The sequence below is a fragment of the Penicillium solitum genome, assembly GCF_028829755.1.
Source record: "Penicillium solitum strain IBT 25940 chromosome Unknown utg000005l_segment0_segment0, whole genome shotgun sequence".
Taxonomy (NCBI): Eukaryota; Fungi; Ascomycota; class Eurotiomycetes; order Eurotiales; family Aspergillaceae; genus Penicillium; species Penicillium solitum.
The window spans coordinates 2,760,163-2,784,664 of record NW_027072125.1 but is presented as its reverse complement, the minus strand read 5'-3'; the positions used below and the strand labels follow the sequence as shown (position 1 = coordinate 2,784,664).

The 24,502-nt window shown below is 49.7% G+C and overlaps 3 protein-coding genes across 3 annotated transcripts; 2 read left to right on the top strand and 1 right to left on the bottom strand.

Annotated features, from left to right (window-relative positions):
• Positions 1-1,332: 1,332 nt before the first annotated feature.
• Positions 1,333-5,421, top strand: N7455_008649 (ankyrin repeat domain-containing protein; the record flags this gene model as incomplete). The annotated part of the gene is made up of 2 exons (XM_065605931.1): positions 1,333-1,867; positions 1,931-5,421. 2 exons carry the CDS (start codon positions 1,333-1,335, stop codon positions 5,419-5,421), a joined length of 4,026 nt encoding a protein of 1,341 aa, XP_065460880.1.
• An 891-nt stretch (positions 5,422-6,312) lies between these two features.
• N7455_008648 (ABC transporter ATP-binding protein) lies at positions 6,313-10,689 on the bottom strand (the record flags this gene model as incomplete). Its single annotated transcript, XM_065605930.1, has 9 exons — positions 6,313-6,339; positions 6,392-7,897; positions 7,944-8,116; positions 8,176-8,749; positions 8,815-9,412; positions 9,469-10,095; positions 10,229-10,344; positions 10,399-10,479; positions 10,540-10,689. 9 exons carry the CDS (start codon positions 10,687-10,689, stop codon positions 6,313-6,315), a joined length of 3,852 nt encoding a protein of 1,283 aa, XP_065460879.1.
• A 970-nt stretch (positions 10,690-11,659) lies between these two features.
• N7455_008647 (uncharacterized protein) lies at positions 11,660-24,350 on the top strand (the record flags this gene model as incomplete). The annotated part of the gene is made up of 2 exons (XM_040957885.2): positions 11,660-17,536; positions 17,631-24,350. The coding sequence occupies 2 exons, from the start codon at positions 11,660-11,662 to the stop codon at positions 24,348-24,350; spliced, it is 12,597 nt and encodes a 4,198-aa protein (XP_040811642.2).
• Between the last annotated feature and the right edge of the window lie 152 nt (positions 24,351-24,502).

Here is a 24,502-nt window from a genome sequence, read left to right as displayed (position 1 = left end):
TCATTAGTTCAAAAGGAACATCTCATGTTTTGTCCTGGGCAAAGTCTACCATCAAACTAGTCGGCTACCCGTACTTAGCAAAAATGAGCCACAAGGCTGCGGCGCGAGAGAACCTCTGGACTTTGGCATTTCATTCTTTACCACCTGCAACGAAGGAAGCCCTTGAGAAATATCAAAACGAGAAGAATATTGAGACCGTCGACACAACCCTCAAGGCTGTCCGAGACAAACAAATAGTCTGCTTGCAAAAGCGTTGAACCATCAAGACTAAATGTGGAAAAAGACTCATTGTTCGTGATGCTCTTGACAAGGTCGGATTCTGGCTCAACAGATTCAAGGAGGTTGGTGACATTGCTGTTCAGTATGACCCTACTCATGCTTCACTGCCGTGGGCTGGTGTACGGGTTTTACTACAAGCGTCGATCAATGATCTACAAACATTCACCTCTGTTGCTGAAGGGCTCGAGACTTTAGCACGAATCACCACTCGATACTCTATCCTCGAAAACATTTACTTACCCTCGACTAGACAACCGCTTTCTTCCGCACAGTGAAAACTCTGCGATGCTTTAGTGGCGCTTTACTCAGAGTCATTGAAGTACCTCGATGACATTGGAAAATATTACGAGAAATCGCCAGCCAAGAGTTTGCTCGGAGTTTGGTTGACTCCTCGGACTCTGTAGAAAGCTTTCTGAAAGGCATTTCTACGAAGGATGCGGAGGTGGAAAGGATCGCTAAAACCGTTCAAACAGAGATATCGAAAGAGAAATATGATCAATTGGGACAGTCTCTTAAAGTATTTCAAGATGAAGGACGCTCATCTGTTGAATCGTTGAAGAATCTTTTCCATTCACTTGAAGCACCATTGATTCGTCTCAGTGACCCCCTGTGCAGTTTCAAGAGTCACTAGATCTGCAAGAGCGGCGCAAATTTCTCATGTGGGTTTCAAATGAAAACTATAAACTACAAGACGAGTCTACATACAAGGAAGTTGTCCCGGGTACCGGAAATTGTATTTTATCTGACAAGCAGTATCAAAGGTGGCAAGCGTCAAGCGCATGTTCAACTCTTTGGGTCCATGGGATTCCGGGTTGTGGAACGACTAAACTTGCCTCCGTCATCATTCAGAAACACTTGGACTCCATACTGCAAAATACTTGCAGTGCGCCTGTTGCCTACATCTACTGCTCGAATACGAAAACCAGCTTGTCGTCGCTTACCTCCGCTGAAATCCTCCGAAATGTCGTCAAGCAGCTTGCAGTTACCCAACAGGGAGAGAAAGTGTGACAAGAAATATGGGATGAGTTCAAGAAGAGACAGAAAGTAGCAGATATGGATGGAATTGATCCATTGCCTCTCACAGTAGATGAATGTATCCAAATGTTGCTTGCACTGACTGTCGACTGCCCGGCGACTATCATCATCGATGGACTTGACGAGTTAGTTAGAAACCAACTAGATATTCTGACAAATCTGCGGACTCTAGCAAGTGAATCATCCAGTCTTGTCAAGATCATGATCTCCAGTCGCGAAGATACGCATATTGCACAAGAGCTACACGATGCCCTTTCACTCCCTGTCACTGTTTGTGAGAACTCAGAAGATATCAAGGTCTTCGTCCAGCATTCAGTCAGCTCAGCGATCACCAATCGAAAGCTCCTCGGAGGAAGCTTTTCCAGCGCACTTGATGCTGCTTTAGCAGGTAGCTCCGGGCCTGTAATCAAGTTTCTGTTGGAAGCTTCCAGAATTACAGATAGACCCAAACTTGAGAAAATACTGGCGCGAGCCTCATACGATGGCCATGATGAGGTGGTCACCTATCTGCTGGGAGAGATCAGTCAAAATGAAGAGAATGACGGAAATGCTGGTGAGTTATTGACTATGAAACTGAAGTCAGTGGCAGAAGAGTAACGCAATATATCTTTGCTAGCAGATTCATCATTTCACGTTACCTTACAGGCGGCTCTCTTGCAAGGTCACGCCAGAATCGCAAAGAGAATGCTCGACAGTGTTGCCGACATCAATTTGGGAATTGGTCATTTTGGTAGCGCCCTTCAGGCGGCAGCATTTGGGGGTCATCTCTCCATGGTAAATCTGACTCTGAAACGGGGAGCAGATCTCAATACTCGAGGTCGGTACGGAACGGCTCTTCGAGCTGCTGCTCTTCGGGGACATAGTAATGTCGTGCGACTACTTATTGAAAAGGGCGCCAATGTCGAGGGCAAAGATGCCGACGCAATGCAAGCCGCTGCTTTCAATGGACATCTATCGACGGTTGGCATTTTGATCGACAGTCAATTGTATAATTGCGACGACTCTTCCAGCATTCCGGCCGTAGAATCGGCCTCGTTCCGGGACCACCTGGAAGTTACGCGACTTTTGCTCCAGACGTTTGGTAAGAAGGCTGCATATTCCGCCTTTTCTGCAGGACTTGATGGAGGCCGAGAAAACGTTACGCATCTTGCACTAGAATGGAAGCCAGAAATAAAGGCTTCCGATCTTCCTAATGGCGGTGTAGTGTTTTGCAGTGTGGGAGGTGGCCTTTCTCTACTCCCATCGGGAGACAGCAACTACTATCGCTACATCTATGCCGGCAGTGATGAGGGTGAGGACAGCGAGGGTAGTGAGGATGATGACGAGAGTGAAGACAATGCGACAAGTGACGATAGTGAGAAAGAAATAGCTGCGAACGAGAGCGCCATCGATATGTCACCGAAGCTAGACACGAGCTCCCCGTGGCTCGCAATAGAGGAAGAACATGGCCTGGGGAGGGTTGTTGAAAAGGACTATGACATCGGTCATGGCAATGGCAGGTTCCTCAGAATTGCAGCTCAAAAAGGCCTTGTGGATACCGTCAATGTTCTCCTTGATCAAGGTTTTAACATCAACACTACGGGGAATCATTCTGGTCCTTCCTCTGGTAAACCAACTCCGATCGAAGTGGCCGCGGAGGCGGGCCAGTTCGAGGTAGTGGTTATTCTCTTGAAAAGGGGTACTGAAGTCAGGCAGGCAATATCATATGCCGTACGCAACAAAGACACGCGAATGATCCGGTTGATTCTTAATGAGCGGCCTAAAGCTCCCCTTGACTGGGCTCAAAGTCGAGACAGGCGGGGATACTATGTGCGAACAGTCACACCAATTGTTGTGGCAGTCGCTTGGAAGCGACCTCGATTTCTTGAAATGCTACTGGCTCATGCCAAGCACACCTCTCGGCCTATAATTGGGTATGGTTTAATAATGGCAGCGCGAAAGGGAAATATGCGCTATATGCGGTCAATTCTGAGTGACTTCCAGTTGAAAGAATTGGGTGACGTGAGTTCCTTGACTCGTCAGCAGTATGATACCTTTCTTATGGTGTCACAAATCGCAGCTATGAGAAAGAGTACACGCACGGTGCAACTTCTCTTATGTCACGTCGCTTCAGCGACCATCCAAGAGAAACTGCTTGAATGTTTTGTTAAGATTATTATCTCGAATGCTCACTGGTACACTGTTCTTGAAAATGTTTGGCATATCTTCAATCCATCATTTTACGATAACCTTGCAGGGAGGGCACTGGTTTCCATCGCTTCAATGAAAGAGCTCTTACCGAAAGATAAGAATTCCAAAGATCTCGCCGCATTGGAGGAAGGGTTTGAACTTCTCTTTGAAAGTTCACCAGTTTTCATCTCAGCATTACCGGACGCTCTTCGTGAGGCTACAAAGAACAATAACCTGGTTCTTATAAAGCGCATTCTGGACTGGCACCGTTTGACATGTGCTATGTCAACAAGAAATTTTGCAACCTTGATCAATGAAGCAGATGCAGATGGGAAGACACTACTGTACTTCGCATGTACTACCGGACGCCCGGATATCTTTTTCACGTTTTTGGATGCTGGAGCAGACACATGCGGCCTATATGACCAATTCCCATTGAGATTTGTGGGCGAAAGGGGAATAGCAGAAAACAAAAGCGATAAGGTAAATCTGTTACAGATTTCTTTGGATGCATACCAAGCATCAGAAGACACATTTCAGTGGCTAGAATGGGGAGGAAGCCTGTGGAAAAGGCCTCTTGAAGTATGCTGGAGACCGATTGCCTGCCATCTGCTTGACGCGGGGTTGGGAATTGACTTGACATACCCAGGCTTGGCCAAACTCTTCTATGTTGCTTGTCGTCAGGGTGCACTCGTGTACGTTAAAACGCTCTTGGAGAAAGGTGTCAGTCAAAGTGCTCGGTCGAGCAAATCCAGTGTACATGATACGTGGCTCGAATCCGCTCTTCATGTTGCTGCCATCGGTGGCCAAATGGCTGTTGCGGAGTATCTCCTCAGCCACGGGGCTTTTGTGCGTGCCAAAGCAAACCTTGGCAGTTATTCCGGAACGTACAACCAGACTGCCATCGAAGCTGCCCTCGAGCGGCATTCCCTGTCTGGGTCACGAACGGCTATCCATGAAGTCTGTGCATACCTTGTTGCCTCGGGTGCGTCTGAGAGCGATGCTGCGCTTTTATTGGTAAAGGCCTGTCAAGAAAATAACTGGCCTTCTGTCAAACGCATGCTGCGGCGTGGAACGAAAATAACAGACGCATCTGTCATCAAGACAGAAAAGCTTTATCGCATTTTTGTCGAAGCTGGTTTCAACTTCCATGATCATGCTGCTACCATTGGGCATCTCACAGAGAATGCAATGGAAAGCGGAAATTCGGGGTATTTCCAGGAACTCGTCGACGTTTATGGTCTCCGACCTGACTCTGGCGACCTCGTCAGAGCCATAGTGGCAACTTCAAAGCGTAAAGAAACCCGCGCCTTGTTCCTGGGAATTCTGATAGAGCGATGCTCTCTTGATATTAATCAGGTCTATCAATTCCCTCAGAGAACTACCGAGGCGACCACAATCCTCAATGAAGCAGCTTGTGACTTCAAAGATGTCGATGATGTGAGCTTTATCCTCCAACTAGGTGCAAACCCGGATAGCCCAGGTCTTCGCTATACTCCTCTCACGACAATTCTTGTCAGGGAGGCAATATCAACAAGTGGCCGCAGCCCCGGAGACACACATCTCATCATAAAAGCACTTTTGGACGACGGGGCAGATCCGAACGGGCTCCGGCCAATTGACCTGCTGCCTACGGGTCAAGTGAAATATCGAACCTTCAGGACCCCGTTGCTACTTGCCATCATCATGAATGAGCCTGGAACTGCTCAGATTGTGAAGACTCTCCTAAATCACGGCGCTGATGTTAACATGGGACGGATCTCACCTTTGCGTCTTTCCCAGTTTTTCGGCCAGAAAGACATTGAGAATTTGCTTCGTGAGCATGGCGCTAGGGATAATAGTGACCCTGATTGCCCAATATCAGACTTTGTTAAGGTCCTCAGTTGGAAAGACACTTACGGGCATAGGGGTGCGGATAGGCTTCTTTGGGATGGTTAATTCGTTGATTCATTGACTGACGGGGTTCCTCAGTCAAATTTTGAGCATTGCGAATCTCTTTATTCAGGCCCCAGAGCCCTTGCCAAGAATTTCAAGACATATTTAGGTTGGTTAAGACTTCCATACCTAGGTAGACAACTCCAATTATTGATCCATACGGTCCCCCGCGGCCGAGGAGAAGCTGCACGCACAACCTGTAACAGTCCCCACACCGTGGGTCAATCAATATACAGCGACAAAAGGGCTTTCCGAACGAATCAAAAGAAAAAAAGAAAACAAAAACATACAACAGTGAGGATTCGCTGGTGGTCACCCACCCAACTACTAACTCACCGGCGTGTGGCTTAAGTACGGCTGAGCGGACGGGAAGCCCTGTTTTCCACACCCTATGGTCGTATGTATCAGGTTACATGTACGAGGGAGTTATAGAAGGAGCAGGAGGTAGAATTAATTGTGAAGATATGGGTGAGTGTGACATGTGGTGTACATTGGGTGAGAATGAGGGTGAATATGGCCCTGGGTCGGTCACGGCCGGCTGTGTTGGTCCTATCAGTTGACACGGACTGTGATTTTATTAGATCGTAAGTCACCTGAAACACTTACAAGTTCGTCCCTTGGGATTTGTACATGGCCACTAAGATACAGATATCTTGATGGGAACTAGATTTCCGAGTCGACACATGAAATTTACATGTAATATATATTTTATGAGGGAATTACATTGTAGGTATATTCTGTACGTTAAGCACTTGATCTCAGAACTCAGAAGCGGCCTTTAGATTATTGAAGAATACTGCGGTATGTATTTTGCAGTAGTATTAGGGATACATAGAAGCAAGAGATAGGAGGGAAGAAATTAATGAAATAGTGGTGGTTGAGATGTTCACCGTATCAGCGGTCTAAAGCTTGCGCTTGACACTATAACCACGTTAGTTATGAGAAGTTGACGTAGCTCAACGGGAAAACATACCATCTGCCAATAAGCCCCCTTTCTGCGCAACAATTCAGGATGCGTTCCGGACTCAAGAATGATCGATCCCTGCCCGGAAGCCCCTTCCCCAAAGACAAAAATCGCATCAGCTTTCTGAATGGTTGCCAGTCTGTGCGCGACCGCAATAATAGTCATGTTTCGCTTGCTTGCTAATCTCTCCATAGCACCTTGTACAAGACCTTCCGAGTGAGAGTCCAAACTGGATGTAGCCTCGTCAAGAAGGAGAAGTAACGGTTTCCGGATTAGGGCTCGCGCAATGCAAATACGTTGCTTTTGCCCACCACTCAGAGAGGCCTGTGCGTTGACGCCAAGTTCAGTCAAGAAGCCATCTGGTAGGGATACTATGAAGTCGTAAATTTCGGCGTCTTTGCATGCTTGAATCATTTGGTCCTCAGTAGTCGGGTTATTGGGGGCTTCTAGACCGAGAAGGAGATTCTCGCGGATGGTGCCTTCAAAGAGTTTTGGCTCCTGGGCGACGAGTGACAAAGCACTTCTGTAAGAGGCAAGTTCAATGGAACGAATGTCCCGGCCACCAAATAGGATCGTTCCCCGAGTGCAGTCGTAGAAGCGCTCGAGTAGCGAGACAAGGGTGGATTTTCCGCAACCTGAAGGTCCGACAAAGGCTACGAATTGACCGCTCTCAATGAAGAGATTCAGATTAACAAATGTCGGTACCTCGCGAGTGGAATATTGAAAAGAGACATTTTGAACTTCAACAGAGGGACTGGGGGTATGGTCTGAAGAAGAGAGTGGTCCCGTCGGAATCTGCTGAAGCTGTCCCTGGGTAGGTTGCCGTGCAGCCAATATGCGATTGGCAGAAGCCTTAGCCTGTGCAATATTTGGACCAAAACTGAAGAACTGCCCGGCTGATTGGCCACCTTGGATGATGGCAATATAAACGACGAAGAATGCAACTGGGTCATATTCACGGGAGGCGAGCAGCTGGCCGCCGTACCAGAAGGCGAGTGCCATGGCACATAGCTCAACACTATCGGAAAACGCAAACACCAATGTTGCGTACCACGCCTTTCGGATGGCCTTCCGACGCTGATCTTTCAACAGATTTGAATATCTTTCCAAAATGGTATCTTCCATGGTTAGAGCAGTCACCGTTCTGAAGGCCCGGACTGCCTCCGTGGCGAACTTGGAACTATCGGCATAAACTGCGGCGTTTAGGGTCTCAAATTTGATCTCATATCGAATGCGCATGAAGGCAGAGAAAAATAAGAATGGCATGGCGGCAAAAAAGGTGACAGCCGCCAGCTTCCATCCAAAGGCGAAGGAGATTGAAACACATCCAATGATGTTGAAGACCGAGATGAGAGGGAAAACACCAGTGGGACCAAACATCTCTTGTAACTGTTTTGAATCCGTGGAGAGTCTGGAAATCAGAGTACCCGAGGAATTCTCCTCGCGGTCATAGTATGAGACTGGTTTGGACAAGATGTTGTAGAAATAATCCATCCGAGCATTGGACACGACAAACTGAACAGTTAGCTTTGCTTAGAATTCGTGAAGCGTGTAGACTCACCATCGAGATAGAATTCGATGAAAACCCTAGCATGAAATAGAAAGTCGCCATAGCAAGAGCGAGGATGAAAAACATCAATGCCCAGAAGTTCGCAGCGTCCACGAGCTTCTGGCCAGTGAACTGGAAAACCTGTACAAGTCTGGCAAACAGCCAACTTTGTAGGGAAAATCCGGCTATTGTACCCTGTAAGCTTATATCTGAAAATGTGCGGGGGAGCATGGTGAATACTTACAACCGGCCCCGACAGCCCCGATCAGTGTCAGTGCATATAAGAGCCAATGGCTACGATTTTCATAAATGAGCACCCCGAAGCTGTGGAAAAAGCCGAAGCTTTTTTCAGGCTCAGGACCATCCTGGCAATTTTCATCGCTGGCTTCTTTGGTGCTGTACTCTTGAGTCCTGACTTCTTCTTTCTGCGACGCCATCGAACTTGGCACGTCGGCATCCATCAAATCTGTAAGTGGCGCCAGCTGTTGCGCATGAACCAAGCTATGGTATATTCCTTCTTTTAGTATCAACTCTTCGTGAGATCCCTCTTCAAAGTTTTGGCCGTCTTTCATGACGACGATCTTGTCCGCGCGGCGGACTGTGGACAAGCGATGTGCGATCATGATTGTAGTTCGATCTTTGGAGACACGATCGAGAGCTGCTTGAACGATCTTTTCTCCTTGGATATCGATCGAACTGGTCGCTTCATCAAGAATGAGAATTTGGGGTTGGCTGACAATGCTTCGCGCGATGGCAATTCTTTGGCGCTGTCCGCCACTCAATGTGATTCCACCTTCCCCAACGGTGGTCGAGTAACCCTAAAAGTAAAATAATTAGATGAGATGGAAACAAAAGGAGTGCAGCGAAAATGGTGCAACGATACCATAGGAAGGCGGTCAATAAATTCATCTGCAAAGGCTTGTTTGCAGGCTCCGGCGATGAGTTCCATCTTCACAGCATCTATATCATTCTCCCACTGTGATCCGATCAGACCAAAAGCAACGTTGTTGTATATTGTATCATTGAACAAAAACGGCTCTTGCTGAACAAGTCCGATCTGGGATCGCCACCACTTCACATCCAAGTCATTTATGTTGTGAGCTCCCACATGGATATGACCAGACGTGGTCTCTTCTTCTTCCTGGGACTGAATTTGATACCATCGCTCAATCATTGCGACAATAGTACTTTTCCCCGAACCGGAAGGTCCTACCAGAGCCGTGGTTTTATTCCGCTCGAATGTCGCATGAAATCCCTTAAGTACGGTCATTTCTGCTCGTGTGGGATAGGCAAACGTCACGTTCTCAAACACGATATCCGCATGACATAACTCCGGGTCTCGAATTCCTGGTGGGTCAACTTGCTTGGAGTCAATAACACCAAAGAAGGCACCTGATGCACTAATGGCCTTCGAGATAGCCATTAATGGCCCTGCAATGCCTCCCAAAATAGTCACCACGAGGAGCACGGAAAAGAATACCCTAACTGATTGTCAGAACACGGCATCACAAGTATTCAAAAGATAGGATAATCATACGTGATCACGGTATTAATGTTAGCAATGTGCCCTTCGCGATACAACTTCAATCCAAACCAGAAGGCCAGGGAGAAGCTGACATACATAGCGAAGAAGAGCATTGCAAGGTGAATTCCACTGACAAGGGACATGCGCAGGCCACGTTTTCGTGCTTCCTCGACCCACCGTGTATACTTTTTGAAGAGTGGTTGTTCAGCATTCAGAGCGAACACCGTTCGAATAGAGCCAAACACTTCTGCGGCGAGGGCCGCGTGCTTCTCGTCTGCTTTGTCGACATTCTGCTGCGCTTTGACCAAAAACGGCATTGTCAGGCTAAAGCCTAGGATCACGAATACAATGGCGGAACTGACAACAAGCGTCAGTGCCCAGGAATAACGGAATGCGATTGCGTAAGCGGCAATGAGCAAGGCAAGTGACTGGAACAGAATGGCGAGCCGATCGGAAACACTTTGCTGGATTGTATTTGACAGTGCCGTGATCGCATGTGTGACAGTTCCGACCGACATCTCGTCCAACTTGCTCATAGGGAGTGAAAAGAGAGCCTGGGTATACTCTAGGCGCAAGGCCCCTGAGGCGCGGAGGCTGGTCAATCGGAAGCAAATCTGTCGCATGTGAGTAACAACGGAGCTTTGAGGATAGAGAATCGCAGTACCATGGATATATATGTTAGACAGAACTTTCCGATAAACAAATACACAATATACAAGCTAGAAGAGACGGTAAGTCCGCTGTCATGGGCAACAGAGTGCGAAATAGTTACCTGTCTTGATTGACCGAGGACTTGAATGATTGCTCTGTGATACCCGACCCGGGAATAAAGTACTCGTTGAAGCTGCCGACCAGCTGGCCAAAGACAATATTCATCAACGGCAGAGCCTGGAATTTCATTAGTGGATCCTGAATACATCTCGAGATTCGCTCTCAACGTACAATTCCTGAAGCCATGGCACAAACCAGCCCCAAAATCATAATATAAATACCTCCATGAGAGGCACCATACGATAGAATCCTCTGGATGAGGTGTGAGCGATAGTAGACAAAGCCAGGTCCATCAATGAATCAAAAACCTACCGCATAGCTACCGAGACTTGCTGGTTTGGCTTTCTCGTCGTTTGATTTCACCGAACGAGCGACCATATCTGGACTGGTGATGGAGTTATTCTCTGGCGATGTTGGTATGTCTTGCGTTTCAACGCGATGCGGGGAAGCTGACGGAGGCATTTTTCACGTCAACACAGCGCTTTGATGAAAGAAGATCGGTTTTTTGTCGAAGGACTTTTGCACCATCGTCGGAGCAGTAGTTTCATGTGTAACTGGAAAATGGAATATACGTGTGATAACCCCCTGAGTATGGACCCTGAGGGCTGTCAGCCAGCAAGGCACCAACCGTTCAAGATTGTCACGGACCCTCTAACAAAAAATTAGGCACGGATAGTCTTAAAGTCATCACGATATTTTGGTTTCTCACATTGGCCCAAATGGCAGAATGAGTGGAAATGAGTGGAGCGAGCGGTGATGTCAAGGACATTTAAGGTGTGGGTTTAAGGTGTGGGTTTAAAGTGTGGGTGCAGAGATGTGTTGGTTGGTTCGGGTTGCCCGATGTAACCCAGATCTTCAACCCCTATTGCCAATTTCGGAAGCATATTGTGAAAAATTATGATACGAGCTCAATCGATGATGAATATACAGGGCGGTTGCTTGGTTGAATGCAAACAAAGAAGTGGAAATCGCCGGAAAAGACGAAGCGGCTGTGCTAATATGCCAATATTAGATGTAGAGTTTACTCCGTACGTCAAGGAAGCTATCATGTTGCATTGACAATAGGTGTATACCATGGTTAATGCAACATTCTCTTCATCAGGGTGCCTGATGTTTACTTGGGTTCCCCTATGGAGCCATAGCGTGATTGTTCGAAGGCGTAGCGCTAGGTACTACGGATGTCGCCGAAGTCTTCGTATAAGTTTCATTTCAACTCGCCTCCTGGTTGTCAATTACAAACTATCTATTCTAATACCACGCTACAATGCCGTTGTGATTGCTCGTACATTGAACAAAGCAGGAACGACACGAAACAGCTACGATTGAGTGGCACAGGTACATTAATATAAACTCCCCAAAACAGAGATACATTTTCTAATCGAATGGACATCAAGAAATTTGAGGTCGTCCTACCAAACCCCCCGAATACAGGATGAAGGTATCAACAGACCTCCCTGCCACAGGGGCCATCACCCCACCGGGAGACTCAGTGGAGGAAACATTGATCTCATTCAACAAAGAACTCCTCACTCCATCTCCGACGACTGAGAAGGAAAATGGAATAGATGGAATTTGGCAACAAGTGGCCGATCAATGCCACTGCTCCCTGGATGAGATTGAAGATGTATACGCCTGCACCGCTCTCCAGGAAGCAATGATAGCCCTCACTTTCAAAGACCCGAGAGCATACACCATCGAACACGAATACCGTCTGCCACGAGAGGTTGACCATCACAAGCTGCAGGAGGCCTGGAATACGACCGCCCAAGCTAACCCGATATTGAGGACTCGTATGATTCCAACCAGTGAGCTCGGGTGTGTGCAGGCAGTGGTGCGAGGATCGATTCCATGGCAGGTGCAGGAGACCGACGACGGTATCAATGGAGAGATCGCCAGCCCTTCCTGGCGAGCAGGGGCTCCGTTGGCGTATTTCGTCTTCAACATCACCGAACATAAGCTGAGAGTCATAATCCATCATTCCATCTGCGACCACTGGTCTGTGGCATTGTTGTTGCGTCAAGCCGCTGCCGCCTACAGGGGCGAAGAACTGTCTTTCCACCCCTTTCGGCCTCTAGTGGACCATGTACAACGCACACAAGACAAAGCCAATGAGTTCTGGGGATTCATGTTCCGTGATGCACACGAGGCCACGATGATGGCATTCCCTCAACTACCCACAGTCGGTCATTCTGCCAGACCAACCGAGCGGCTGGAGAGGTCCTTCAACATCCAAGATGGCAAAAGTTCCTCGAGTACTGTGGGCACCAAGATTCGGTTGGCTTGGGCAATCCTGCAATCGGTGTATACTGGCTCTGATGACACATTGTTTGGAGCAGTAAATGCAGGTCGTGCAGTCTCCGTTGAGGGAGTACAGGACTTGAGCGGGCCTGCACTCGCTAGCGTACCAGTCCGCATCAAGCTATGCGGACAGAATACCGTTGGAGATGCCTTGACTGCAGTGCAGGACGAATGGGCAGCATCTATGGAGTTCGAACATGTTGGGTTGCAAAATCTGCTTCGCCTTGGGGCAGGTCCTGCGGCAGCGTGTCATTTCCAGACCCTGCTCTCGGTCGAGCCTCGAGATGGCCATCAACTTCCCGACATATTCTCCCAGAGCCGGTCAACCCAGGCGACGTATGATATGTATCCTTTGATCCTACGATGTCGTCCCTCGACCGCGACAATGTGGATTGAGGCTTCCTTTGATCCGGCAGTAACCGAGCCCTATCAAATGGAGCGAATCCTCTCCCAGTTCATTCATATCTACGAGCAGATTGACACTAAACCGGGTCTCACACTTTCCGATGTCTGTGTCGTCAGCCCCGAAGATTTAAACGATCTTCGTCGCCAGAACATTTCCATAAAGAGTCCAGATCCTATGCCGTGTGTTCATTCATTGATTGAAAGCCGCACCCGCCAACAGCCTCTTGCCCCGGCTATCAGTAGCTGGGATGGCAGCTATTCATATCTAGCCCTCGACGAGTTGGCTTCAGCATTGGCGAATCATCTCTCATGGCATGGTGTTGGCCCTGGGTCATTTGTACCTCTTCTCCTGGGAAAGACTAAGTGGATGGCTGTCTCCATGCTTGCTGTGATGAAATCCGGTGCTGCTTTTGTGTTGTTAGAGCCATCACATCCACAGTCCCGACTACGGAATATGTGTGAAGCTGTGGCAGCTCCCCTGGTGTTGACTTGCGGCTTGCATATTGATCTGGCGGGCCAGCTTGGAGTCCAAGCGTTGCTCAACGTGGATACCTTTGACTCGAAGCACCTGCATGGGGGCCACCCATCTCAAAAGCCCTCGGTCGACCCACAGGATCCCGTCTATTTAACATTTACCTCTGGATCCACGGGAACACCCAAAGGTGTAATTGTTCACCACGAAGGGTTTGCTTCAAGTTCTGTGGCTCATGGCAAGCCATACCACTTCACACCCAAGTCGCGTGTGCTACAATTTGCCTCCCCGGCATTTGATTCTTGCATCATCGAACATCTCAGCACGCTGATTCAGGGAGGCTGTGTTTGCATTCCTTCAACGGACGACTGTCAGAGTCATCTTGTGGAATCCATGAACCGCTTTGCGGTCGACGTTGCATGCCTGACGCCCAGTGTTACCCGGATCATTAGCCCCGACAGTGTTCAGTCCTTGAAGGTCTTGATGTTTGTCGGAGAAGCAGTTTTGGCTAGCGACGTTGTCCGTTGGGAGCCTTTCGTACACGTTGGAAATGCGTACGGCCCAGCGGAGTGCTCTGCAGTGTTCAGTGTACAACCAAACCTGAACAGCAACGACCCAGCGAACATAGGATTCAGCACAGGGGGAGCTGGATGGGTTGTTCATCCGGATGATCATCGGGTCCTCATGCCACAGGGATGCACCGGAGAACTATTAATAGAGGGACCAATCGTTGGTAAGGGTTATCTATCGAATCCCGAGCAGACGACTCAAGTCTTCGTTGAAGCACCCCCCTGGCGCCTGCAATTTGGCTCCGTTCCACCCGGAAAATTCTACAAGAGTGGAGACTTGGTGCAGGCTACCGGGGATGGAAGTTTCCGATACTTCGGGCGGAAGGACACTCAGGTCAAGCTACACGGACAGCGTTTAGAACTGGCGGATATCGAGTACCATCTTCACAAAGCATTTCCGAAAGCTCGTCAGACCCTTGCGGAGGTGCTCCGGTCATCCGCCCCGAATAGTACCAATGACCATCGACCAGAGGCTTTGCTGATAGCATTTATATGTCTCCCTTCCTTTCCCGATGATGACGGAAATCAGCAAGCCGAATTCCTCCCTCCAAATGACGAGTTTCGTGAATCTTGTGCTGCAGCAGAGGCCAGCATGTCGGATGTTCTACCATCCTTCATGGTCCCACGATTTTTCCTACCCATATCCCATATACCTCTAACCCCATCTGGGAAGACCAATCGACGTTACATTCAGGAGCAGGCCAATAAGCTGTCCTTGGAACAGATGCAGGCTTATCGAGCCGTGAAAATGCAACCAGAGGCGCCATCGACTTCGCGCGAGGAAAAGCTTCAACAAATCTGGGCCCAAACACTAAATCGAACAATTGAAGAAATTGGCACTACGGAAAGCTTCTTCCGTCTGGGAGGTGATTCAGTCAGCGCGATGCAAGTCGCTGCAGGCTGTCGCACTGTCGGACTCAAAGTAGCTGTTGCTGATATATTCCGGTTTCCAAGCATCAGGCAACTGGCAGAAAAGATCCAAGATTCCGGATCCGTGTCTTTTGCCTCGCCTGGGCAGGACGATCAAACGGAGGTGTGGTTTGAACTTTCTCCCATACAGAAGCTGTTCTTTGAGCGAGTGCCCAATGGTCACAACAAGTTCACTCTTGAATTCATTCTCCGGCTCAGCAAACCCCTTCCACCTCCGGAGATTAAACGAGCGATTGAGAAGATTGTTACCGCTCATTCAATGCTCCGCGCCCGATTTGAGCAACGAGCGGATGGCCAATGGGGACAGATTATTGCCAGTGATGTGTCCAGAAGTCTTCGGTTTAGAGAGCACCGGGTACCCTCTATGAGCGACCGTAAAGCCTTGCAGAAGATTTTGTCAATCAGCCAGAACACGCTTGACATCGTCCAAGGAGTGATGATTATCGTTGATGTTATCACCACAGACAACGGGGAGCAGTTCTTGGGGTTGATGGCTCATCACCTTGTCATTGACTTAGTGTCATGGCGTGTCCTTCTGCAAGACCTGGAAGATATCCTCAACACGGGCCGTACCATCCAACCTCTCTCCATATCATTCCAACAATGGTGTCGGCTGCAACAGAGTTACGCCAGAGAGTCTCTTAATCCCAGTGAAACGCTGAAGACAGAGATTCCACACCCGTCAATGGACTACTGGGGCTCAGAGGTTGTTCTGAGTGAAAATACTTGGGCGGATGCAACGCGACAAACCATCACAGTATCCAAAGAAACAACCGAGGCAATAATTGGTGCTGCAAATGGCGCATTCCACACCCAGCCAGTCGAAATTATCCAGGCAGCCGTACTTTACGCCTTTGTTCAGGCATTTGACAATCGGCCTGCACCCACCATGTTCAGCGAAGGGCATGGCAGAGAGCCTTGGGACGCAGACATCGATATATCCCGCACAGTCGGATGGTTCACCACTATTGCACCTTTGTTCTTAGATGTCAAGAAGGAGGACAATGTGAGAAAGATTTTGCAGATGACAAAAGACGGTCGTCGCAGCATATCCACGAACGGATGGGCATACTTTGCGTCGCGATTCCTCCACCCCGAGGGACCGGAAAGATTCCGGAGTCATTCCCCTATGGAGATTCTTTTCAATTACACCGGTCTTTTCCAACAATTTGAACGACCAGGTGCCCTGCTTCAGATGACATCAGTGCAAGATGATTCCCTTCTCCCCATGGCAGCTGATTTGCCGCGCATGGCTCTCATCGATGTGAACGCTACCGTCATGAACGGCTCTCTCAACTTGTCCTTCATCTATAACCAAAAGTTACAGCATCAGGACCGACTAGAGCAGTGGATCAGCAATTGTCTACAAACTCTTGAGGAACTCCCCATGGAGTTGCAGCAGGAACAGCGACTCGCCGCTGTCGACTTTCCGTTGCTATCACTTACGAACGAGGAGCAGCTTCATAGCCTACTCCATCAGGTGTCAGGCCGATTCGATGTGTCGCCGTCTGGAATCGAGGATATGTTCCCTTGCTCACCCGTTCAACTCGGCATGTGGCTGAGCCAATTGAGAAACCCTCAAGTATACTGGTCCCATATCCGGTGGTCCCTGTCCCCAACCTCCGCCAACAACCCAATCGATATAACTGAGGTCAAGCAAGCATGGCAGCAGGTTGTTGACCGTCAACCCATCTTGCGCACTGTCTTCACCGATGGCGTCGCAGGGCATGGTCATCCTGTCCAAGTGGTTCTGAGAGCTTGCGAGGGAAATATCAAGGTGTTGTCGCCATCAGAATTGCGTGCTGAGGGCCAAGTACCGTCCGTTTCGGATGAGTTCTTGTTGAATGCGAAATCGTCAGACTCGAAGGGTCTCCCACCCCATCAGCTTACTGTCGCAATTGAGCCTCATGGTGGAGCTTACTGTCAGCTTGCCATCCACCACATTCTTGTTGACGGTATCACGGAGCAAAGATTGTTGTCTGAATTCCACCAAGCATGCAATGGGACACTCGACGCTGAGCCTGCGGGCAGCTATAGCAAGTACCTGGGTTATCTGCAAACTCGGGACCACAGGGCCTCGGAATCCTATTGGAAGGAATATCTGACTGATGTTTACCCATGTGTTTTCCCATCTCTCGGCTTGAAAGACCACGGGACCGCCCCAAGCTCTCTGAAATCGTTGCCATTCTCCATAGGTATTGGCCAAGACCTCCGGTCGTTCTGCCAGTATCACAGCATCACCATTTCCAGTTTGCTACAAGTCGCTTGGGGTATCGTTCTCCGCGTTTACACGGGAAGCGAGTCTGTGTGCTTCGGATATCTGAATGCTTGCCGTGATATCCCAGTGAAAGATGCGCACGATATTTCTGGACCTTTGATCAATCTTTTGATTTGTCGCCTATCTTTAACTGATGAATCATCGGTTCTGTCGACACTTGCCGAAAATCATGCGGCCTATGCTCGAAGCCTTGATCACCAACATTGCTCTTTGGCAGAGGTTATGCATTCTTTGAATCGCTCCGGTCAACCTTTGTTCAACACCGCGATGTCATTACAGAAGGACGCCGGCAGTCTGTTTTCTGAACATGTTCAAAGGATTAAGTTGCAACCAGAAGATGGAATTGACTCAACTGAGGTATGTGCGGATAATGCCTGAGACACCTTTAACCTTTGCAATATTTTATCCGACAACATTCAGAATAAAGAAGCACCCACTTACCAAATCACAGTATGACTTGACTATCAACATCACCGAACGCGAAAAGACCATCCATTGTGATTTGACACACTGGACGCACGCTGTGGCTGATGCTCAGGCTGAATTGGTTGCCGACACCTTCCATCACGTCGTTCTGCAGCTTATTGATCCCGCAATCAGAAATTTGAGCGACGTCAATCTGTCAATGGGGAAGAATGAGAGTCAGATGCTTCGTTTCAATTACAACCTACCGGAAACTGTGCGATCTTGTATTCACACCGATATACAACGCATGACGGCGGCGCAACCTACATCCCCTGCAGTCGATGCCTGGGACGGTCAGTTTACATACCAGACTCTCGACCTTCTCTCATCGCTATTGGCTAAAGACCTGGCCTTGCTTGGTGTCGGTCCCGAGGTATTCGTGCCAGTATGCCGTGAAAGATCTCGATGGACAGTCGTCGCCATAATCGCCATCATGAAGGCAGGTGGAGCATTCATCTTGCTTGACCCGTTGCATCCAGCAGAGAGGCTGCAAGATATGGTGCAAGTGGACTTCCAGTGTCCAGTTATCATCACCTCATCGAAGTACCTCGAACTTGCAGCCACTCTAGCGCCGAACCCAATCATTGTGGAGGACATCAGCCAAATACCGCATTTCGAGATTCGACAAGACAGTATCCCATCGGTGGCTAGCCCAAGGTCATCTGCATATGCTGTTTTTACATCTGGGTCTACCGGCAGACCAAAGGCAAGCGTCATCGAGCACCAGTCTTTCCTGTCAGCATCAGCCGCGCATACCCAGGTACTTCGTCTTGATAAAAACGCCCGGGTCATCCAGTTTGCCTCCTATGCTTTCGACGCTAGCATTGTGGAAATGATTGACACACTTTTGGTCGGTGGCTGTATCTGCATTCCCTCCGATGCAGACCGAAATCAGAGACTGGGTCATGCAATCCGCGAGATGCAAGTGAACTGGGCTCTGCTGACCCCTTCTGTGGCACGCATCCTAAACCCGCAGCATGTTTCTACCCTAGAAACACTCGTTCTCGGTGGAGAGGGTATGACTAGGGACGATGTCCGTCGCTGGTCACCGCATGTACGCTTGATGAATGCGTATGGTCCTTCAGAATGCTCCGTCGTTGCTGCGGCCCAGCCATCACCGCAATACCTCTCACAAGATGAATCCAATATTGGACATCCTACTGGTTGTGTCGCATGGGTTTCGCATCCGAGCAAACCGGAGAAGATTGTTCCCGTGGGTGCTATCGGAGAACTGCTCATCGAGGGCCCTATTGTCGGCCGCGGTTACGTCAATCGTCCGGAGGCCATGGCAGCGGCATTCTTCCCATATCCCATTTGGTTATCGAAGATCCGAGGTTCCCAAAACGGCGTCTTATACCGAACAGGTGACCTTGTGAGACGTCTTGTGGATGGCTCCATACAGTACATCGGACGGAAAGACCGTCAAGTCAAGTTGCGTGGACAGCGTATCGAACTTGCTGAAGTTGAGCACCATGTTCAGGAGTGCTTCCCTATCAACAACCCTGAAGTCTTTGCGGAATTGGTCGCACCAGAGGATGGCAAAGATGTGCACTTGGTAGCCTCCATTATTCAACCAGAAGACAGTGGTGGCGTTCAAGCCTTCGAGGCGGCCGTGGAGCAAATGCAATCACGTCTTCAGGCAGATGTTCCAGCTTCACTGATTCCCTCTGCATTCATTCCTGTCTATCAGGTACCGCGATTAGTGAATGGAAAGATCGACCGAAAACAGTTGCGGCATGCAGCAGCTCAAGGCCTACGAGCGCAGATTGGCCGAGGTGCAGCCAACCAACAGCTGCGGCAGTTGAGAGAAATGACAAAAGGAGAACTTGCATTGCAAAAATGCTGGGGTGAGGTTTTGGCTCGCCCTGCTAAGACAGTCGGACCTGACGACAACTTCTTCCGCTTGGGCGGAGACTCCATTGCAGCAATGAGGCTGGCTGCCACGGCTAGCGAGCAAGGCATTCAACTAGGCGTCTCGGATATCTTCTTGCACCCGAAGCTTAGTGACCTCGCACGAAATTGCTCATTCCCAGTGCCGAAGGAACGGCCAAACTCCGAACCAAAGGTACTGGAAGACTCCGTCCCTCCGTTTTCAATGCTCCCGGCAAATCACCGGGAAGAATTGAAATCACAAGCAATGGAGCAATGCAACCTCCCGATTGAGCAAATCGCGGACATATACCCCTGTACTGCATTGCAGGGTGGTATGGTAGCTTTGACAGCGGAGCGTCCCGGGTCATATATCGCATACCATCGTTTCCGCCTGGGGCCAGATATTGACATGTCCTTATTGAAAAATGCTTGGGAGATGGTGGCAAAGCATAACGGAATTCTGCACACCCGATTCATTCAGTCGGAGCTTGGCTTCATGCAGGTCCTGGTACAGAACAGCGAGCTTCACTGGATCTCAGGAGAGACGAAGGAAGATGAAAGATTACGTTGGGACGTTCTTCTAGGGCAACCACTGGTCCAGTTCGAAGTCGTCCCGGTGTTGAGTGAGGATTCCAACATAGCTCAGCCACTTGACCTGGTTATCACCATTCATCATGCTCTGTATGACTCGTGGTCACTGCCTCTGCTTGTACACCGTGCACAGGAGGCCTACCAGGGCCAGATATTGGAGCCCTCCGACATGACTCCATTCAAGGAATTCATCAAATATTCCATTTCCCAACAACAGGACGCGCTCGAGCACTGGCGCCGTGAATTCCAAGAACTTACTGCCGAGCCATTCCCCACACTTCCTTCCACGTCATATCGGCCTCAGGCTTCGAAACAAACGGTACGAACAATTGAGACTGGCCCAGTGATGGATGAATGTGTCAGTCGAACAACCGCCATCCGTTTCGCATGGGCGCTTGTCCAATCTCACTACCAGAGTAATGATGATGTGGTATTTGGAATTGTGTCCCCTGGCCGAGCAGCATCCGTCAATGGAATTGAGGGCATGGCTGGTCCAACAATCGCCACACTTCCTTTGCGCGTGCAAATTGACGACAATGCGACCGTGTCACACGCCCTTCGAGATCTGCAAGAGCGGACTGTACAGCTCATTCCATTCGAACAAGTTGGACTACCCGAAATTGCTGCCATGGGACCCGAGGCCAAGCAGGCCTGTTCGTTCCAAACCCTACTTGTGGAGGGGAGAGGAGAGGTTGAAAACTTGGGCACCACCAATGGTCCTATGGAACCCATGGGAACATCATCGGGAGATGCTGCGTCAAACACTTACGCCATCCAACTAGCCGTTATGTTCAAGCCGAACATGGTGACTGTTGCAGTGTCAACTGATGAGACTGTCGTTCCACAATGGCAAGTGGAACAGATGTTGGATCAATTCAGTCATATTTTGCAGCAGGTGCACCATCATCCCGCAAAGCCAGTGCACGAAATTGCTACACTGAATGAGAAAGGTATCCAACAGCTGCAAGCCTGGAACACTGGACTCCCGGCACGATGTCCGGTGTCGGTCACAGACGTGATTTCTCAGCACTGTGAGAGGCAACCGTTCAGTATAGCCGTCTCGTCTTCCGACTTCAGCCTATCCTATAAAGAGCTGGACGTGCTTTCCACCAACCTCGCCAGCCTTTTGCGCACGCAGGGAGCGTCATCAGAGGTCTTCATTCCAATATACTTCGATAGGTCCTGCTGGACTGTGGTAGCACTGTTGGCCGTGCTCAAGGCAGGGGCAGCCTTCGTCCTTCTGGACACCTCGCACCCACCAGAGCGGCTTCGGAATATCTGCGAAGAAGTGAAGCCTCCGTTCATCCTCACATCACCCGACCATCGCCACGAAGCCGAGGCGCTGTTCCACAATGTTGTGATTATGCCTCAGAGCAACGACCCCGAGCTTGCGTCGATACCACATTACAGGATGACCCGTTTGGGTTCAGATCGTGCCCTATATGCGGTATTCACATCCGGTTCAACCGGTAAACCCAAGGGTGTTGTGATTGAGGATGGTTCCTTCATGACAATGACGAACGAAGTTTCTCGTCTGATGGGTATTGGCCCAGGTACCCGCATCCTGAACTTCTCCTCCTACGCTTTCGACGTCAGTATTTCGGAAATACTTGGTTCATTGCTCGCGGGTGCTTGCATCTGCGTTCTGACCGAGTCTGAGCGCAGAGGCCGACTAATTGAGGCATTGCAAGGGCTACAACCATCCCATGCATATTTCACCCCCGGTGTGTTGCGCGCGATGGTGCCAAATGATCTGGGGTCACTCCGGACGATTATGCTCGGTGGAGAACCTCTTCGGTCGAGCGACATTAAGCAGTGGGTGCCACATGTACGTTTGGTATCCGGTTACGGTCCTGCAGAATGCGCGGTCACGTTTACTGCGCAGTCCCCAATCGACACTAGCTCGCAAGGCGGGAATATCGGTTTCCCGATTGCAGGTGCCTGCTGGGTGACCGATCCACGAAATCCTGACCGAATTGTTCCTATCGGTGCTGTGGGCGAGCTTCTCCTTCAAGGCGCTCAGGTTGGTCGCGGATATTTGAACAATGCGGAACAAACAGCCACAAACTTCATCTCATCTCCAACATGGATGCGACGTGTTGGCTTCACCGGTAGTGGAAAGGAGTGCCGGGTATATCGAACAGGCGACCTTGTTCGTTATGAGAAGGATGGCTCTCTGTCGTTTATAGGACGAAAGGACCTCCAGGTCAAGTTACGAGGCCAGCGCTTTGAGCTTGCAGAAGTTGAGAAGCGACTGCAGGAGGTCTGGCCCGAAGATCTGACGGACATCGTGGCTGAGATTGTGACTCCGATGGCTTCAATGAATTCCAAATGCTTGGTTGTCTTTGTCGCTTCGAAGGCAGCTGAGACAGCTCCACCGCTATCCAGCTCACCGGTCCCTTCCCTGGAAATTGTTGCCTCGGCCAACTTTGCGGCCCAGATATCAAATGTCAGGCGCCAACTCGGTGATATCCTCCCAGATTATATGGTACCGTCTGCATTCGTCCCGCTTCGACGCATTCCTCACAATGCGAGTGGTAAAGTAGACCGAAAGCAGTTGAGAGACTCCGCGGCGAGCGCAACGCGGGTGCAGCTGGAGTCATTGTTTGCCGAAGCCCCTTCAGATAAGCGGGTGCCCGCCACGGGAACGGAGCGGGAATTGCAACACATCTGGGCCAAAGTACTGGATATTGCAGCCGACGAGATTGGTGCTGAGGATAGCTTCTTCCGATTGGGAGGTGATTCTATCTCGGCTCTCAAAGCCGCGTCCAGTGCTCGAGCAGCTGGGATTATGCATTCAGTGGAGAGTTTGTTCCAGTGGAAAACAATAATGCGCGTTGCCAGACATGCTAGCATCGTGACTTCCGATGTCATAGATGGGATACAAACCGCAGGTTCTTCCTTGCGGCACCATATACCCTACTCCCTGATTGCGGACCACGAGCGTGCAGAACTTTTTGCTTTGCACTCCACACAGGAACATACGTTGGTCAAAGACAATGTCGAAGATATCATCCCGGCGCTCCCATTCCAAGTCTTCTACATAACCCATGCATCACCGGTCTCAATGGCACAGATCTTCCCAGCGGTCTTGGACATCGATAAACTGAAAAGCACATGCAGGCAGGTTGTAGCCCACCACAGCATCTTACGCACAGTGTTTGTGGAGGCCAATGGCCGATTCTTCCAGGTGATCCTCCGGGAAGCTGAACCTGTTCTGAATGTTGTTCATTGTGATGATCCAGAGGCATACGTTGCTCGAGAATCAGAACAGAAGGTTCCACCCTCGACAGCACAGGGTACAATGCCAGTCAGCTTCACTCTCGTGACTAGTCGCGTCAAACAGTGCTCTGCATTGATTCTTCGCATATCCCACGCGCAGTATGACGGGGCCTCCATGCCATTGCTGTGGGAGACAATCAAGAGAGCCTATCATAATGAGCCTCTCCCACATGCTGCGCAATTCAAGGATGTCGCCTATAAGCGAATGGGCGATCTGAACAAAGCCGAGATTTCATTCTGGCAAAGATACCTTCAAGGTGTTCACCCCGATGCCCTCGATCCCCTCCGTCAAACTGGAAAGGCACGCATTTCGGACAACGACATAGTCGAAAAGCGCCAAATGGGAATGCCCTCTCTTCCACCAGATATGACTGTGGCAACGCTTGTGAAAGCAGCTTTCTCATGGGTCCTGTTTGAGAAAACTGCACAATCCGATATTATCCTGGGTCAGGTTGTTCACGGACGTGGAAGTTCCCTTTTGGATGTGAACACGGCCATTGGACCCTGCTTGAATCATCTGCCCGTTCGAATCAGGATTGAGCCTGACTGGACGGTGGAGGATTTCCTGCATCATGTTCAGGTGCAGCAGCTAGAGATCACCGCCCATGACGAGGGATCGTTTGACGCGATCGCAGAATCTTGCACAGGATGGCAACCTGGGTCGAAAATGGGTTGTCTTGTTCACCACCAGAGCGAAGAAGCCACGGAGCCCTTCGAACTGGGTGGTGTTCGCTCGTCGTCTGGTTGTGATTGGGCCAGCTCCAAGTTGGCACACGGTCAGCTGGGTATCATTTCTGTGGAACGCGGAACCCAGCTTGAGCTTATGGTCTCGGCTACTGAGGAGACTATGGATCAACGTAGCGTTGAGCTCCTGTTGGAGAAGTTGGTTGCCACCATTCAGTTGTTCTCAAAGTTTACGCAGTGTCAGCTGGCAATGGTGAGTAGCAGGATCCACACATGAAGACCTTGTCTTGCCTCGACCGGGGTGCCGTGAATTTGTAGATGGGTGGAGGAATATGGGAAGAGGTGATGATCCTTTGTGAGATATTGGCGAGTCAAAAGATGGACTGGCAGACCGCACGATGAACAAGACCATTTAAAATAATTTTGTAT